Below are 20,120 nucleotides of genomic sequence, written 5' to 3'. Positions count from 1 at the left end.
CATACTTGAAATATGCTTTCATTCTCACATAGTTATTTGTGATAAAGAGACAAAACAATTCCTTCTTTTAAAATCTAGTGAACCTAGCTTTTATTATCTACTGTATAGGCTATACACATAAGCAGACAGTAGAAATTTAAGTTTATCCTAGAGCCTTTCACTGCCTTGAACCTCCATAACCTGTTTCCTATGCCCAAATAGCTTCTCAGTCTCCTTTGTACCTACTCCCAGAGCGGCTAGCCTTCGTCAGGAGCACAGTGATTCATTAGAGCAGCAAACAGTTAAGGAGGAATAGGGCTGTGCTGCAGGCACAGCAGCAGTGTGTTATCTGAGGATGCGAGTGGTTTACCAGACTTTGCAGCATCTAGGTTCTTCTAAAGCACCATTCAGAGAACCGTTCTGATGAACAGTACTGAAAAATGTCAGTGCTCTAATCGTGTATCAATCCTCTGCAAATATACAGAAAGCCAGGGGCTTTCTTACATACTTAAGAAACCTGATTTTTAAAAACTGGAGTTTAAGGGCAGCTCATAGGCAAGAGAATGAGAAAAGATCAAATCAGGGAGTGGCCTTTAAATACTGAATTTAAAACTGCATTCTTTAACCCTTTACCTTAAAGGTTTAGATTGAACACCTGTGCCTACATAAGGTTTTTGAACTCTGCTAGCATGGTGGAATGTACTTTGTTTATTCTTAAAACTTGCCTCTATTTGCAGTTGAAGTTATTTGTTCATTATATAATTTGCATGGCTTTACAATCAAACTGAAACTGCAAAGCAGAGTCATTTGAACCTTAAACCAGTAGATATTCTAGACCATGTAGCAAAGCAACCCAATATATTCTTATTTCTTAGGACAAGTTTGGGCATGTATCAAGTGAATACATTTGTTATTTTCCATTCTTCTGTCCCTTACTCTTCTGTTCATAGGCCGTATAATTAAATCTGCAGAGGTGTAATTCCCTCCTTTTCAGTCATGTAAAATGTAGGATGTGTTTTTTTAATAACGAATACTTAAACATTCTCTTAAAAGTTTTGGTGAGAAAAAACAGAACCATTTTAAGCTGATAAGACTATGAAATGCTAGTTGATCAAGACCTTAGAACAAGTTAATACCTTCTTTTTCTTTTCCATTGCTCATTCTTTTTTTTTTTCCTTATGTTTAGGATTTGAAGTACTTAAAGCTTTAATATATTTCAACTGAACCCAGTATTTGAATGTTTCACCTACACTAAGATGCTATGGCATGTGTCAGCACTCCCTGAAAAATGTTTTTGGTCAGATCTTTTTGGTGAACATACAGGTGAATCTTGTAGCAAAAAAAAGAGGAAGAGAGCAAGTTCCTCCCCACCCCATTGATCTTGTATTTATCTTGTATTAAAAAGCCATTTCTTTTCTTTGAGAAAAGAATATACTTCAGCTGCAAGCCAGTGCTGCTGTGAGGGTGATAACAAGCAAAATCTAACATAGGTCAGAGGTAAAGAATTCCCCTGGATCATTTCCATTCTGAAAAGAAACAAATCATTGCCAAGAGGTGTGCCTCTGTCCTTAATAACAAAGAGAAGATCCCCTATGGATTATTTCTGGTCAGCTGTCAGATGCCAGTCTTTTGATGTGGGAAACGGTATACATCTCCACTGAAGTCTGACATTTATACCTGCGGGATCTAGTATGCTGACCTTCTGAAAACATTCTGCAAATGTTGACTTCCCATTCAAAAGTAGTTAGAAACCCTCATCCCAGCTTTCTGGGGAAAAAATAATAATGAATGTGCAGTAACCCGAACTCCGCTTGTCTTAGGGAAGATCGGCTTTGCTGTTGTCAGCTTTAATATACTTCTGTCCGAATGACAGTTTATTTCCTCACAAGGCCCTTTGATCACCATTGCAGATCTTCATTCTGCTCAATAAAGGGAGTCCAGAGTCTGAAACCCCCAGTTAAAATTATTTCAATCACCTACCAAAAGACGACTCCTACAAAAAAAAGCTCACCTTAAAATCTTGATGTTATTTGTGTATTACTGTATCTAGAAAGCTTTGACCCTGCCGCTTGCAGAAAAAGGGGTGATTTTGATGTAACTCATGTAAGCGCAAAGCCTCTAGCAGTAGTCTGCATTAAAGAAAATCTCAGAAATCATAATGTGAAGAGTACATGAACAAAGCCCTCTGTCTTTAAAGGTTATTTTTGTCACGGATGATGAATAAAGGCCTGCCTCTGCTGAAGCTAAACTAGCACTGTCTTCACTGGGACCAAGGTTTCATTTGATCAGTATGAGAACCCTACATGTGTTCTTAAAATAATCTGTTCATAGCATTTTGACAATTTGTTTTCAATGGTAAAATCCTCCTCTGTATTAGAGTAGTAAAGGTTAAAATAATGGGGCAGTTGGTGGTGTGCACTAAAGTATAGGAACAGTATGGATAATATTAAAGCTTAGGTAAGGAGTACATGAATTTCTGTTTTCATTCCAGGATGTTAGTCTGTTTAAAGCATCTTTGGATAGGGAACCAGTGACTGAGCAAGACTGAGAGGTAAAAAATCCATGACAAAAATATATCAGAAGTGAAAATTCATTAGTGCTTTGGCTGGTGATCATAACTGACCAATATCTGCTAATAAAAAATGAAAAATCATATGGAAGTTTCTGTTGATTTATTGATGGAAATAATAGGAAGATTATTTGTTGTCAATAGGAATATTGAAAAGATACAGTTAACCCCAGTTTAATCATTTACATCTGAGTGATATTTAATGAAATACAGAAGACTGGATCAGATTCAGCTGGAGTAAATGAATCTAGTTTCATTAAACATATTACAACTGAGGTTTTGGCTTTCCAGCTTACACATCTGACTAGCATCTTTTGAAGGTGAGAGGTAGCACATTTCTTCTTTCAAATATTGCTTATAGCAGGGGATCGTTTGACCAAAACTACAGCAACAGTTGCCTGTGTGTGGAACTGAAAAATGCCCAGAGCATTTTCTCCTCTACTGAGAACTAATGTTTAAGCCACAATGCAGAAGAATGATTTTGAAAGATAAATACATCCCTTAGAAACATTGTACTACATGAGTAATAGAGGCAACAGTAAGCAGGTACCAAGTTGTTTCAGTACACCTAACAACATACATGGCTGGTGAAAGTAATCTTAACAGCCATAGGAGAGAAGGAGAAAAAGTGTGTTCCGTAAGTAAATACATGAGTTCTTAGAAACAACCACCATGTATGAACAATTAACGAGCAATTAAGGGAAGAAATGTGTGGGGTGGCTGTTGCAGGATTTTGTGCTTTCTCTTTTTGTAAAGACATTTTATTTTAAATATTGTATTTTAAAAGAGCTTATCATTGCAAAGGAGAAACAAAGGTAGGAGCTGTGACTGAAGGACTTATCGAATGGTTTGTTGCAATGTCCAGCTTATTTATACTTAGCCTTCCATTTTTCTGTAGAAGCAAGCAGGTTAGATTGTGTTTGATGTCTTTTTCAGTTGGACTCTTGCAGTTATACAATGGAGTTGATGTCTGTAAATGCTTCCTCTCCTGCTGCCACTATTTACTTTGGCTCATGCATATCCCTTACAGTTTAATTTCCTGAAAATAAAAGGGAAAAAAATATAGGTTACATTAGCATGAAACCATTTTTTTGAGTGACTCCTTTAGTTGAAATACCAATAACAGTAATGTGTATTTCTTAAAGATGACCAATCTGTACAACTCTAATTTATTAGTGAAATAAACCATGGTTTTATTATTATTTTAAAATGTAGTCTTATCAAAACTCATATTGAACAATCACTTTTTCAAAATCAAAAATATGCATTAAAATGAGGAGAATGTCCTGCTTGTACTTACAGATAAATTCAGAAAAAATGGTAAGTGGGGATTTAAAGTAAAAGATTTAAACATTAAGTGTAAGCAGAAGTACCCAGCTGCACAGTGAAAGGACTTGAGCAGTGTTTCATTCAGGACTCATTTTCTGCTATGTAATCCAGCTTTAGATAGAGAGATAAGACAGAAATATTGACTCTAAACTGATATCTTTGCATGTCTCCAGATATGTAATTTTCCACGGTAGTACCAGGAGGTATAGTACAAAATAAGATGTTTCTGACTTAGGAGAACTGAATAGTCTCCTGGTAATGCTACTAATGTAATTACTGGAATAAGATGGGGCCAAGCTGCCTTTAAAAACCACTTTAACAAATATGAAAGCATGGTGGTGATACGGAGAAATGAGTCAGCTGTGGCTTAGCAGACTGAGCGGCAGGAGTGGGTTTTGGCTTTTGCCTCCCCCCCGCAAGCCATCCACCCGTTTTTATCATGCTCTATCATACGAGAGAACATGACTATAGTGCCTCATAGCCCCTTGCCCGAGGCTTAAACTCACAACGTAAAGGATTGTTTTAAAAAAGATTTTGCAGTAACGATGATAATATGAATGCACTTTGTAAAATCTACTGTGTGAATATAGAAAGACTTTCATTTCACAGAGTTTTAGAAAATTTAATTTGTTTAGCTCCTCCTGTTGCCAAAGTCTAGAGCAAATCGCCTGCTGACTTCCATGGTGTGGGAGCGGGCCCCAGAAGAGGAACACTGGAGACTGAAATGCTGCACACAAATACCACTCTAGTCTCTGCAGCCCCCTTACGTGTGCTTGTGTCACTCCACTGATTGATTACATGCAAAAAGCGTTTGAAGGTGTTCCACGTATAGATTATATACTGCAGGCCATCATGTGTTGCCTCAAAAAGCTCAGCAGCAGATCTGTGCCATACAGCAGCGTGAAGAAGAAAGAGCCTGACATAAAAGTGAAAAAGCATAAAAGAAAGGAGAGCAGTAATGAGCTAAATATGTGTCTTAACTTTGCTGCGGACATGCACTCATTTTCTCTTGGCTTTCCCTCCAGAATAACCCACCTGATGTCAAGTAACTGGCACATGGAATGGTTTACAGATGGATCAGCATCATGACTCTCATAGCTGTATATGATTATCTGTCACACAGATGTTTCAGCTTGCATTTGTTTGCTAGCCGCCAGCCAAGCAGCCAGACCTGCCTTTCTTTCCCTGCTTGAGGAGCGGAGAGGGCTCGCCCACAGATGTTTAACTGAGCGACAGAGAGGAGTGTACCCGAGCTGAACACACGTACTTAGCTTCAGTGCTTTCCTGGTCAGCGTCATCCCCTGAGAAACAACTGGAAAAGATTTATGGGTTTGATCTGAGAGATTTTCCAGATGCTACTTAATAAATGGAGACACTCTGCATTAGTTGCAGTAGTAAGGATTCCCCAGCTTAGAGCATGCCACCTGCAGCATACAGGATACATGTGTTGTGATTTGCCAGTTACTACAGTAATGAAATGGGATTTTTTTGTTTGTTTGTTTCTTTTTTAGTAAGCCATTAAACTCCCATTACACCCCGAAAATTAAGGTTTGCTGTGACCGAAGCCTGTAGACTTCCACTGTGGAATTTATTTCTCCACTGCTGTGGCGCTTACACATCAGAGCATCAACTGGAACTCCACTAACAGATCTTTCAACTCCTCTTGTTGACTTTTTGGGAGTTCCTGAATCCAGCTGTAGCTTCTTGATTACATGACAAACGTGCCCTTCACTAGGGTGGCATTTTTCTATATGCATTAGCAAGCAGAATGAAACTAGACCATCCATGGTTTGTGACAGGATGGGTATACTGAAGCCATCCAGTAGCTCAGCATATAGCACTAGCTACAACTCGATTTGAAGAGCTGAGAGTTGGGGGGAGAGAGGAGGGCAGATGGGAAGAGGGACGTATGTAAAAGTAATGGTAAAGTTGGGGGGTTTTCCCCTCTCAGTATATTTGACCTGGGTGATACAAATGAATATTTGCTTGAGATCAGGTGGGCCTGTTGAGTAAATGATAATTACTCACTTGACCGTGCAGATGCTTACTCATGTGTATGATTTGTGTCTCAACAAAGCAGCGATTTTTTTTTTTCAGTTTGGGCTTTTTGGATTATATTTGGGCTATTTTGGAATATATTTACTGCATCTTAAAACATAAACTATACTTGATTGCAACACGCAGGCATCTGGTACTTCAGCAGATCTTTACAATAGCAGTTAATGGTGTGAAACCAGTATTGTCTGGGTATCTGTGTTATATCATCACGGCTGAAACAGGGATACCTGTACCATGCATGACAAAAGCTAAAGTCTTTCCAGTCATGGACAGACATACTTGTAGTCTCTTTGTGCCCCAGGAGAGGTGACAGCAGCTCTTGGTCGCTGCTCCTTTCTCAACTTTTAGGGCCTTCATACTTTAATTGATAGAGAAGCTTGTGTGAATATTCCCTAATTTGCTTGTAGCAAAATATTAACCGGATTAATAATTTTCTTATTTCTTAGAGTTCTTTTATTTTTTTGTGTTGTGGAAAATGAATTGTAATATAGTTAAATTAATTTCTGCAGTTATGTTTGAAGAGTATGAAGGGAGACTAATTCCTCTTGATTACCAGCTGTAACAGCGTAGCAGATGTGTAATGCTTTCATTATTCTGCCTTATTTTTAGTTTAGTATTACTATGTAGCACTCTCGACAAACATGGCATTTTCTACTGCAGAATAACAACTGGCTTTTTGCTTAGGAACTTTAGTTCTTTTTTCCCCTGTACGTTAATATTTTAGCAATGCATAGCTACCTGGTTTTGCTGCAGAAGCTTTAATTTTGTCGGCGCAAATCTACTACTTCTCAGTGTTTGGCATCAGTGAAAGGAGTCAATAGCTGTTCCCCCCCTCCCTTCTCTTTCCAGATGCTCTCTAAGTCCATTGAGCAGCTCAAGCAGCCTGGCAGTCACCTGGAGGAAGCTGAAGAAGAGCTTCACGGCGATCACTCGATGCAGGAAGAGCAAGCTCCCGCCGGCGGTGCCAGCATTAGGGCTGAGAGCAGCAGTGCTGGTGTGGATGACAGAATAGGACAGCAGGTGGGGGCTGTGAAAGTCAAAGAGGAGCCGCCGGACAGTGATGAGGATGTTCAAACCCAGCAAATGGAATCTGGGGAGCAAGCTGCTTTTATGCAACAGGTAATAGGCAAAGATTTAGCTCCAGGATTTGTAATTAAGGTTATTATCTGAACATCACGTGCATTTTCTAGGCTTTGATAAGCAACTGTGTTTCTATTCACTGATCTAGCAAATCCTGATTTACTGTGCAAATAACCTAACAAAGGCAGAAGTGTTGTATGCACACTTGAAAACATAGTGAAGCTCATCCTTATGGCCACTAATTGAGAAAATACCTGTTGCAGTCAATTATTCCACATAAATCTTTGCATCATAGCTGATAGACTTTGTATTAGCCAGGATTACGTTACATCGCTTAGTTCTAGTGAAAAAGAACTCGTATCACCTAGCTCGTTGAGATCAGCAATTGCTGGAATTAGTTTCCAGACCTGATTGATGAAACATTCTTCTCTGACTTTGAATCCTCTGACTTTTGCTTTCGGCTATCTGTATATACTGTATCATACTGTAGTCTTGAACACTGTTAATGTTAGGGTATTTTTTTCCCCAGTAGACAGGTACTGACTGCTATATCAGTGGTCCCAGGCTGGTGTATAAAGTAAAATTTTGAGAGGAATACAAGGTGGATGTAAAGAGGCAAGGCACTGTTTGAAAATTGCATTGTTTTCTTTTTTTGCACTCCTTAGTTAATATTTCATTCTGTCTTATTTCGTGATACTGTCCGAGAAACATCCTTAAATGAAGCAGATGCAAGTACTGGTGAGAAGCAAAATGCAGCATTACGTTCCAGTCAGTTCTTAGGATATTGCAGGAAAAGCTCAGAACTGTTTGTTATCATTATCATCTGATAGCCTGTCACTTGTTTTTTGTTTTGGTTTTTTTTAAAATAAAGACTAATCATACAATATCACATAACCTTTACCGCTAGGTCTCATGGACAAATACTAAAATAACGACTGTGCATAAAATGCCAGCTTGGCAAACAGAAACTTCAGATCGTTGGCGAGCATTTCACCAAAGCCGAAAAGCGCGGTGCGTGCGTACGGCCAGCGAGCTGGCGTCCCTTTCCCTTGCTGTAAAATCAGGCAGAGCCAGGCTGGATGCAGTGGAAGGCCCTGTTTATTTAAGTCGATACTTTGTCAGGTCCCCGCTGTTCTCCTGCAGAAAAGTGATTTTGGGAGGGGGGACAGGAAATGCCTTATGGAAACAGGAAGCCCAAGTGATTCATGTGCTGAGGAATGCGGGGCGGCGGCGGGGGGGGGGGGACGGGACTGGGCAGTGCTCCCTCTGTTTTTAAAGGCACTCTATGAATTGATTTATTGTCAAAGAAAATAACAAAGCGAGTAGGGAAATTGTTAAGGAAGCTTTCCAGTGAAACATTTCCTTCATATTCCCTTTTGATATGTTTACCTTGTTTTATAGGTTTACTTTTGTTAAGCTAGTTAAAGATTCATTGTATTAAGATCCCCTTTAATATGGATAATCCCAAACTGACCCGGAATCCTTGTCAGGTTTTTTTTCTATTAAAAATATTTATATTTCTAAAGCTGAGGTATTTTAAGGTGCAGTATCCTGTTTCAAAAGAGATAGCTGTTTTGCCAAATGTAGAAATTGTTCCAAAATATGTTATTAGGATGTGTTGTTTACATTATGCTCTACTACTATTCAATCTCTTATAAAATGTTGCAACTTCTAAAGATACATTATCTTTTTTCCTAGAAGGTCTCCAAACAAATGACTAAATAGTTGCTATAAAATGAAAGGCCTCCTGAAACATAAAGATCATCTTAGATAGGAAAGATGTATTAATTGAGAACATACAGGTGATTTATATGTGTGCTTCATATTTGAACAGAAATCTTTCTCCACTTTGGATGAAAAAATCACATTCACATTAAAAAAGTGAAGCATATAAAAATGAAATTATATGGTTTTCCCATTATGTATAATTTTAATTTTCTTTGAAACCTAACTTCAGCCTCATCAAAAAGGGATAGTGCGTCTTTTAAAATACATTTTATTTGGGGAGAAACTTGCAAATGAGAAGACTTTTGTACAATAGCACTTCAAAGGCATGTATTCACAAAGGACAAAAGATATTTTTATAACATCATTCAGGTGAGAAACCCCAATACATTAGTGAACTTTAATTTCAGAATCTTTCAAATTTGGATAAAATTAAAATAAACTACCTGGAACCAGTGAAAAGGAAAACTGGGTTTAAAACACCACATTTCTAATTGATAAATGTCTCTTACATTTTAAATCTACTGTATTTATTATAATTTACACCCTTAGAGGTGATCTCTTGTTTTGTGTTGTAAATATATTCTGTTTGTATGTTCCCTTTTTTTGCCTTCTGATATAAGTCTCTTCCTTTCTCAAATAAAGTTTTTTTTTAAAAGATCCCCTTTCAGATATCTGACTTTGTGTAAAGTTGATAACTTAGTTGTGCTTTTGCTTTGTATAACCAAATATGTTTGCTACACATTGTTGAAACAATTCAAGCTTTCAGGAGCAAGGTTTTTATTACACGATTCTTACAATGATTACACAAAGTCTTTTTTGGGTCTCTTGTTTTATCCTACATCAGCCATTGTAAGTTTTAGTGAATGTGGAAATAGTATTGATGCATGCTCATTTTCCCATCATGGCATCTGTCTTCAACACATGATCATATATATATTGTACCATATAGGAAAGGTAAAGGCGAATCCCTTGGAGCTTCTTGGCTCCTAATTATCCAAAATTTGGATAATGAACCAACATCATTTCCGTAACACTTCTAAAACCTGCCTAGAACCCAAAAGGTGCTGAGCTGAAACTGAACTTATACTGACCTCTTTGATATTCCTCAAGACCTTTCCAAAACTAGAGTCCACCTGTAGATATGTTGGGGAGGAAGGAACCCTCAAACTTTACAGACTTTAAAGCAATTGCGTGAGGCAGTGAAGTCCTACTTTAGAGAAACACCAAAGTGCTTCCTTGGAGATGTTAAACACTTTAGTGCTTTGTGACATTTCCTGAACTTTGCTTCAGATCTATAGAGAGAAATGGTTTGTACTGCAAACCCATCTCTGTTGCTAAAGTACATGAATTATTACCACCAAGAGAGTTCAGAAAATTGATGCATTCTAGCTCTTCTAACTGTTCATTTAAATTGCAAAGGTTCTTAACACCTTAGATTCTGGTATAATTTTAACTAAAATAAAATTCTTTCAGCAATGTAAGTATGTAAAAATAAATATTTCCGTAAATCAAATTTAATTATTTTCAGTGACGTAACAGCCAAGTAATGTCATACACAAAACTTGACTTTTTTTTTTTTTTTTTTTTAGGTTAGGAAACTTAACTAGCATTAGCAGTATAACATAATAATCAACAGGGCAAACAGTATAATGTATATAGAATTTTGTGCTTGTAAGTAAATCATGCTTTCAACAGTGATTTTATTGAGATGCCTTTTGTTTATATACTCATGTCAGAATTAGAAGAGCAGCCATAAATGTTTTTAATTTACAACATTCCTGTTTTGGAGGCTACACCAAGATTTTTTATTTTTTTTTCTAAATGAGTTGTTTACCATGCATCAAAGCACCCATAATGAAGAAAACAATCATAACTTAATACAATTCACAAACTTTATCTTTTCCAGGAAAGCTGTGCATCTTTTTTTTTTTTTTTCTTTTGGAATGATAGATGCTTATTCTGTCTTGTTGTCCAAAAAATAAAGCCAGTACAGCTGCCAATTTAGAAGTAATTACTACTGAATGAGGAAAATAAATGAGGGAAAATGCTTCATAATATTTATATACTCAAGACAGACACAGATTACTGGAATGTAGATACCGTAATGTTAACCTTGTTTTCATGTCCTGGTATTAACAAAATAGGATTAAAAGCTGAATGCCTCAGCAAAGCAGGAGCACTCCTGACACTGCCACCACTCATCCTTCCTATTCAGCAATTCATTCATGCACTACCTTCATTCCATCTTCATTATCATCAGGATCACTAAGACTTACTCCGTGTTACTTACTTAAGCCAACTATACCCTGTTTTTATCTTCACTGGCATTCTGAGGTAAAAAAAAAATAAAAATCTATAAACATTAGTCCCAAGCACCAATCTAAAAGTGTTTACTTATTTCTCCCCCTTATGAACACTTCACAATTTACAGCCAAAATTAGCTAAGCCAAGTTAATTTCCTTATTGTATTCTGTCCCACTAGCAGCATGTCCTACTTATCCACTTAAGAGATGTTTGTTTGCTTTTCATTTATTTGTTTAGTTTCTGATTTCCTTATGCAGTTCCCATCATCTGGGTGGTAGCAGGACTCCTGTACCTTGTTTCTGAGTGGAGGAATATAGTTTAGAACATCATATGCTGAATTACTGTTCAGGCAAACAGAAGACGACAATCCTGGATAAAATTATCTTCTCTCTGCTAAAGCAATAATCCCAGTGATTTTTGTGGCATTTTACCACTCTGTTTGTTACACACTGTGCTTTGCATTTGGGTTTTTGGGTTTTTTTTCTTTTAGCTCAGCCTAATTTGGAATTAGATTTAAATTAAAAAAAAAAAAAAAATTAGTTCAAAGTTCACAGCCATCGGAAAGGCTGGGTTTCCGGGCCGTGCTCACTCACGCACACAAACAGGACTGGGCCGGGGTATTCTTTAGGCATGTCCTGGTTTCTGGTCCCCATTTGCTAAGCTCAAGTGTCACACTCCTGCTTACTTTGATTCTGGCCCCATAACTCATCTAGCCCATACAGGATAACTTCCCCGCTACCCGTGGGCACGCAGAGCTGTTGGAGACCCCCAAGGGCTGCTTCAGCAGCAGCTGAGAGTTAAAAGGGTACTAGCTTAGTAGCCTGAAATCACCCAGCAATGTCTAAATCTCTGTGATGACGACATGGGGGCCTTAGTCACTAGAGTTGTTTTGACAGACCAGATACTTACTTGTAATTCATTCAGTGCCTTAATTAGCTGATTAAATGAGATGTTTTGAATCTGGCTGTGGACCCCTTGGTGCATTTGGTTGCTTTCCATAGTTGTCTTGAAGTAACTGTAATAACTCAACAGTACGTAGCCCTGCAATATAAGGGAGGTTGATTGGAGGAATACGCTGCTAAAAGTACCTGTCTGCACACTTCCAAGGTGGTAGCACGTTACATGTCTGGCCTTGAGAAGTGCTGTGAAGGGCCAGATAAATGGAAGTATAAGTAAGTTTTGAACAATGTCAGACTTAGAAATAAGCCTTCTACTACCTCCTCAATGAGGTTGCAACCACAGTTTTATATATATATACTAGCTCAATTCACTTTTTCTTTTTTTTTTTTTTTTTTTGCAGGCTGCCTTAGTTGTCTCCTTGAACCATGCAGCCAGTAAGAGAGGCACTAACCTTGTACCTTTCTGCCCTTCCCCAGGTGTGTGCGCTCACAGTCCCAGTACAACCCCTACATAACCCAAGCTGGCACTATGACTTCTTGGATCGAACTTGAGCCATAGACTGTCTGGATGGAGGCAGCAGGCAAAGAGCTGTGTAGTTCGATTTGTTTTGGGAAAAATTTTCATTCATCTACATGAGGGGAAGTCTCGTCTGAATATTTAGGCAGCTTTCTGTCATCTTTGCTCTTAAGGGCCTGTCCATCTCTATCGAGGTTCTAACTAACTGTGGTCTTTAAAAATTATGCCACAGGAAGAATTTTTTTTTTTTAAAGCTAATTCTATGTGAAAGTGCATAATAGTCAGCATAATTGCACATAGTTATTCTTTCTCAGTTGGATTTGAAAATGATCCATTTTTTTCAGAAAGTATCAAATCTACTTAATGATCACTAGGGAGATTATTATTTTTGTTTGTGTCTCCTATTGTAATCTTTCAGTTACTGATGTCAGTAAGACTTACTTTATCACATAATTGAATCAAGAACTGAATTGTCTGACTGACTGTGTGGCATTACAATATAACAAAGAGATGTCATTTCACTGATACCTACACAGGATATTGTTGATACTACTATTATTTTTTTTTGATCCAAGATTTTTTTTTTAATGCTGCTTTTCCTCCTTCAGATACTTATGATATAGCACCTCAATACTTTTGTTACTGTTCCCTTTTGTCAGAGAAAGCGGTGTGTGAGGAGACCACTGGGGCAACACTAGGCAAAAATTACTTAATCAGGGGTACGTAACTAGCATGAATTGAAGGTCTGTAAGTCCAAATCCCAGTAATTATCACTTCACATTTTGACAGTCAGATGATACTACTTTCATACCATTGGGCAATTTATCATTTCCTCTATCAGACAGCACGGGGTTTTATTCTTGTTGTCATTGAAGAGGATTATGTGTTCTTGGAAAGCTGCTTCTTTAAAAGCTTCATTTTTGGAAAAATTCTGTTATGACCTCTGAAATTCTCTCTCTCTCTGAGACACGTGTGCACGCAGACACAAGTTTTCATTTTCATCCTTCTCTTAAAATACCGGAGTGACTAAATATGCACACCTCGGTGTATACTGCTGGCTAAATCTTCATAAAGCTCCATTGTTTAAAGTCCTGGAAGAGCAGCTCAGCCTGAATGCCTTTGAGACATGGGTGCTCTAATGCAGAAAGCGTTAATCTGTCTCCTCTCACGTTCTGGCCTGTGACCTGTGGATCCCCAGGAGACCAAGGCGGTCTTTTCTGTTCGTACTGCCTGTATTTCCTCAGCAACGAGTCCTTTGAAAATTACAGCTATGAGATTGCAGCACCGCAGCGATGGCAAGGACTTCTTAAGGCAGCTGTGCTCAGGTTCTCTGTAAAGCAGCTAGTGAAGCATGGAGAATTCAGTCTCCAACCCTTTCCTTAGTTTTTTTCTTTTGCTCCCATCAAGGGCACTGTGATAGCCTGCAGACTTTTAAAGCAGGACTCTATTATTGCACAGACCCAGAAGGAGCACAGGGCAGAAGCGCAGTTGGGAAATGCACTCGCTTTCTGTGCATGGAGGAACAGCTACCAAGACCAGCTGCTTCTAAGGCTTGTTCTCCTAGATCTTACTCTACTGAATATACACATTGAAGAGTTACTACACATCAGAGAGCATGGCTCCATCATTCAGCTACCTGACTGCACACAGGGACAGGTGGCGATCAGGTTTCCCTCATTTCTCACCCATTTTGATACTTTGCCTTAGGTGTCCCATGCACATCCCTTGGCATCTTCCTTTCTTTCTAGAACTTTTTGATTCTCACCATTTACCTACATTTGTACAGGTCTTTTGTCATAGTTCCACATTAGTTTCTGCATAGTTTAGTTTTATTTTTAGTTTTCTGAAGCTACTGACTTTATATAGAGAGCTGCAAAGCTTCTCAGCTAGTGTTTCCGACAGAAAAACAAAAATGGCAGTGCTGAGTACAGGCACCATCACCCCAGGCTCAGCCCAGGGACACCTGACTTCAATAGCTGTGATTTGGCCATTTCTGCAGGTAATTAGGTCTCACTAAGGATGCCAATGATTTCAGTTAAAATACATGCAGCGTAACACTTTATGCTATGTGAGCAAGTTTTTTCATAAGGATCTCCATCCCTTCTGAGGCAGGGCCTGAGAACACAAGCACAGGCACTGCAGGACCAGCAAGAGAAAAGAGACAGGAGCAAGATTCGTTCCTGCAGCAACAGATTGCAAATGAGCATGGGAGCCGCTACTTATCCATGTTGATGGATAAGGCACTCACCAAGCAGGCTGCTCTTTTTCCCAAGTCCTCTCCGAGAAGCTGGATTTCAATTGACTACTTTCAAGTTAATGTCACTATTATAGTAGCTTGGACACTCCTGTAAAAGAAGTAATCCTTCTCTGGCCCTTTGCCTCCAGCTTTTAATGAAAGAAAAAGGCTCAAAGCACATTATTTATATCTTTATATCATCTTACTAGGATCAGCTCTACTGTATCTCCCTCTCTTCTGCATGATTACTTCAGCTAGTAATTAAGGAAATCACAAGACAGGGCACTTAATGTTTGATGCATAGCAAGTTATTATTCATGTAGTGCTGGTGTTTCCTATTTTTTCTTTCGTCTGCTTTAATATGGATGCTAAGTATTGAAAAGGAAAAAAAAAGACTTTTCAGGTGAAGGATTTAGAAATAGAGGAGGATTTGGCAAGTTGGAGTGACACAATCCCACCAAGGTTAGTTGCATTCAACCTGCAGAATCCTGTAAATGCCACAATAATATACATCAAGAATGACCAATATATACATATTTTGCTCTTCTGTGTTACAAAGTTCATCCATTGAACCAAGAGGTTGGGCCTACCAAAACCAGGAGATTCAAGCCTTGCAGCTGACACTCTATGCAAAATAAGAAGCGGGAAAAGACTGAAAAGACCTCCTACCAAAAAAAAAAACCCCACTCCTCACCCATTGCCTTCTCCACAGATCACTGTTGTAGTGCCATTGCATCAGCAATGAACAACCACTGGTCGCTGCTGCTGTACTCAGTCCCCGTGCTGCATAGCTTCTGAGAAGCGCTGTGCTGGAGGAGATGCTCAGGGCTTAGAGCAAGGTCTTTGGAACAAGGAATAGGAACCAGGACAGGAAAAACAAAACTGTTCAAGTCCTTTGGTCTGAGTAATTCACCAAGGGCAAAACTGAATTACTTTCTTTAACGTTGGCAGAAGGCACTGTACCCAATTTCACATGTTTTCATAGGTCTAAGTACACAACAGCGTTATAAGAGCAAAGAAATGCTACCGAGTTCTCTCTATAGGCTAAACTGCCTCTGTGCCACTGAAGCAGTTGTGGTGGTTCACAAAATGGAGGCTTGTGTCCCTAAAATGGATGATGCTGGAGAAGCACCAAAAGGTGAAAGGCAGAGCTGCTTTCCAAGAACATATTTTGCAAAATCAGAACAATTTTGCCCAAAGCTACCACAGTGTTTTTCCCTTTCTGGTGAGTCAGTCCTCACCAGAAGCTTCCCCAGCTCCTTCTCCCACCTGTGGCCATCCTGCAGTTGCCCCATGGTGCATCAGCCCTTCTGCCACGCTCTCCAGATTTGCCCCATTTCTGACAGCCAGAAGGCATCAGAGATCCTCTCGGGAAGGGCCACGAACCTTTAGTTACTGCTGCTTCATACATGTGCTTGGCCAGCCCGTGGCAGGGTTGACTCCTGGCAGGGAAGGGGCAGCAGCTGGAGGCCAAGGTCAGCCAGGGAGCAGGTGGAGCAGATGGCGAGGTCTCCTCCTCACTCTGGCACTGCTGTGGGATGTAACGGTGAGGGGAGGCAGAGGAGGTGAAGCAGCAGCCATAAAACATCATACAGGACACCTTGTAGTTAGGCCTGGGAGCTGTCCTTGGCTTGGAGAGTAGCTCCATCCCCTCCTGAGGATGACAACATTACTTCAGCCAGAGGCTCCAGATTTCTACCTGCTGCAATGACCTTTACTGTCTTTGTTCTCAGAAGACAACATGGTAACAAGGGCTTAACTGCTTTGCCTTTTAACTGATCAGTTTAACACATTTTATAGAAAGTTCAGGCTAAACAATTTAAGTTGAAATACACTGATCCTTTCAGAGAAAAGAAGAGTTCAGACAGTTAAAGAAATTGTGTTTAAAAAAAAAGCTCTGCCAGCAACTACCAACATGAGTTGTTGGTTTTCACCTTCCTGTCATTGTGTCCTTTAATTATTTTAGATTCACTGTTAAACACAAGTTTTCCTGATCAAATAATGGAGATTAGCTGGTAAAGAAAACATTCAAAGGAATAGAAGAAAAAAGTCCCAATTCCTAATTCTCCATACTGACATCTTGAATCTCACTTCAATAGCTTGAGAAATACTGTAACTGCTGAAGATTGAGCCAAGAGTATCAAAGTTCTATCATCTTTGTTACACTACTTTTTAAACATAAATTGACATTTATTTTTCCAGCTAGAAGCCAGTACTTTGATTTCATTGAATTATTATCAGTTACTAAACTTAATACCGTAGCTCAGTGTGAGACCTGAAATTGGAATCACTGAAGTTTCTGTTGTTTCTTATCTGAGCAGTCTGGGTCAAGGAGATAGATAAAGTGAAGACAGAATATCTAAAATGCTTATGAAATTATCCAGTATATATTTCACCAGAAAACAGTGAGATAAAATTTTAATTTGTTTTCATGGACAGGTTTTCATGTGCTGAGATGGTTTTCCCCAAATTCTTAATTCTCTTCGTGCTAAAGAGCATTTTGCAGTCTTCAGCATTTATCATTTATAGGAAATGTTCCTGTATGTCATCTCCTAAAAATCTCAAGGACTGGACATCTAAACCAGTGATCTCACTGATTAATAGCTCCTTCCAAACTGATTTGCAGCCTTTTCCCCATTGTGCAGAAACATAACAAAACAGAAATACCAGTGATTTGATTTGGCATTATCAACCACTAAAAGATGAGTCAGGAATAGATTAGCAAGTGTTCTAGTTGATCTTAGTAGTGCAGGGAGAAGTAAATTCAAGGATGACAGATGATCCCACTGACTAGCAATTCTTCTAACTGTATTATAGCATGGATAAACCTGCTGTCTTTTCTAAGAACTGGCCACGAAAACGGAGTAATTTGAGTTCATATTGCTGTGGAAAACAGAACTGAAACAAAATTTCCTCTTTAATACAAGTTTGGAGGGCTTAATTATTGCAAAAGACTGACATAAATATGTGATGATCTCAGTTTGTAAGATACCCAAGATGTTTCTCTTAACTTTACTGGGAGGATTTTATCTTTTTCCTCTGAATCAGAGCATCAGCACTACCCTCCAGTATAAACCCAGTAATTCTTCCTGAACGTTCACATGCTCAGGGCATTTTGAGCTGCACCTTTAAAAATAAATAAATAAGGAATGAACTTGTTTGGCATTTCAGGCCAATGACCAAAGCCAGGGAGCCTGGTGAGTACGCTACTATATTCCCTTTAACTTTATTTTTGTGGGCATTATGCATTTTTAAAATGGTTATACATTTCCCTGAACCAATGTAATATAAAAGATTTACTGTTACAGTTTGTGTGTGGCCAGGCAATGGCATATGGAAAACATGTTTCCTGCTATTTAATTTAATTACTCTAATCACGTGCCAGCCCCGGGCATGTCATTCTGGACCTCTGAGGCTCTTTGTCTGTCAAAGAGATGGACAATATCTTGGCTTTGTTTAGTTGCTCCGCAGGCTGCAGATAAAACCACTGAAATACTGACTGTTTGTTTAACCAAAACTTTGCATTTTAACCATTTGGCTTTGATTTTTTGTTTTACAAGAAAAGATGACATTTTGGCCTTGGTGAGCTGAAAAGGAAATATTAGGGATATGAAGAAGAACTGTCACTTTCAGGGCTTAATAGATGAAAAAGAATACTCTAGCCTTCTGGTCAGAAATCAGCTTTGTTAGCAGAAACTTAAGACATGCATCACTGTTATTTTAGAGTTGCCTGTTAGCAAGGGCAGCTGGAAAAGTCCTGTTTATAACTGCTCCTTTCTAATAGGGTTAGCCCTTCATTCAGCAGTTTCAATAGATTTTAGTTTCTTGCATTTTAATAGATGAAACTGTAATGGGTGAAACTGATTACGATTCCATAGCAAATAATCATACCAATGATGTTGCATCCATGTACGAGTTAGCTTTTATGTTAACACTCTGCAGTTATTTTTATATAAGAAATACCTGCAAATTACAGCTTTAAGTCTTTTGACAAAAATTTAAGAGCAGATAGGCAGATTACAGTACTTCATTCATATTAGAAACCCCAAATCTACAGAGAAATTAATCACACACTTAGCTTTAAGTATGTGCTTAACAACACCACTTCCTTCACTTGCAAGCAAGTGCTCAAGTCCATGTTTTCCTGAATCGAGAAGTGATACTAAAGAGTACTTTAGACTATGTGAGGATGTCATTTCTAACGATCATGTTGTCCAAAGAGGAAAGAATAAATAGCAGCTACACATATAAAGACTCATCTATTCTTACATTTTTTGGAAACCGAATGAATTTCAATTACTACGAGTTTCAACTGTAAATTAATCTACCTCTTTATATGGTAGTGTGCCAGTGTCCTGCCACAGTAGTTTTCAAGCTGCCTGGTGTGGAAGAGGGTGGGCAGAAGGTCTGTGAATATTCTCTCTGCACCATCAGAGGGAAACATTGGATGGGATGCAAAAAAGGAAGGTGTTCATCTGAGCACAGTTCACATATTTCTGATATTTCAGTTTATGGTTCTGCAACTGGCTTTACTTTCCCCCCCTGTTATCTAGCTGAATCAATGGGAGACAATAAATAAAAATTCTTCCCTCTCAGTTGCACAGTACAGCAATGCAAGAATTAAAAACATTGGTAGTATATACTGAATTACAGCTCCTGTCCCCTTTAGCTTTGAGCTAGCCACTAGATGACACTACTTCCCACTTACTTAACAGGTGTGGGCACATGCTCCCATCTTCCCACATACCGGCTCATATATTTACATGCTTTTCAACCAAAGAACTTCAAAAAGAACATTATACAGGAATTGCCTTCACCTCTATACTTTTTGATGAATTTTCTGTTTTGTGTATATACACACAGGTATTTAGGTGCCTGCATGAAGATATGTAAACAAGCATTACAAGGAGTGCTCGCGCGTCTTTGCATGATTTATAGAAAACATGTATTATAACTCACTGTGTGAGTCTTTAGGGTGTTGTAGCTTAGCGAGTGTTGATGACAGCTCTACTTAAAAGAAACCAGAGGAACTCCAAGAAAAATGTAATAGGCTGGAGTTTGTGGAGAACATTCCCGTTGCCCCCTCCCTCCCCCACTCCCCCCAAAAAAGGGATACTACATTGACTTCTGTAGTGTGATTCTGGAAGGACTGGGCATAGGGGGAAAAAAATCATGCTGAGGAGTGAGGAAAGAGCAGGAAAGTCCAAAAATTACAAACTGGAAGGAGGAGGAGAAAGACACAGAAGGGCTGTCATGCATAGCCATAAGGCTGCTGCTGCTGCTGTGGTTTTTAAATTAGGAACAATGAACTTTCCAGAAGGATGTGTGGAAAGAATCCCACGTTTCTAAAAGCATGGTTTTCAGAAATCCAGAAGCTCCAGACTACTTGAAAAACAGCTCATCCAAAGTTACATTTATGCT

At 38.8% G+C, this 20,120-nt stretch overlaps 1 protein-coding gene across 5 annotated transcripts in view; it reads left to right on the top strand.

Annotated features, from left to right (window-relative positions):
* The window catches only part of HDAC9 (histone deacetylase 9), a 484,789-nt gene that overhangs the window by 288,094 nt on the left and 176,575 nt on the right, over positions 1–20,120 (top strand). For 4 of the 5 annotated variants that reach the window (XM_075746058.1, XM_075746055.1, XM_075746057.1 and 1 more), the window contains one exon: positions 6,785–7,054. In XM_075746058.1, the coding sequence (XP_075602173.1) occupies positions 6,785–7,054 (270 nt within the window). Of the gene's footprint in view, positions 1–6,784; positions 8,065–20,120 lie in introns of those variants that run through there. The other variant, XM_075746059.1, reaches the window with a different exon arrangement.

Source organism: Balearica regulorum, chromosome 2 (assembly GCF_011004875.1).
Source record: "Balearica regulorum gibbericeps isolate bBalReg1 chromosome 2, bBalReg1.pri, whole genome shotgun sequence".
Classification (NCBI taxonomy): domain Eukaryota; kingdom Metazoa; phylum Chordata; class Aves; order Gruiformes; family Gruidae; genus Balearica; species Balearica regulorum.
This window is presented reverse-complemented; position numbering and strand designations above follow the sequence as displayed.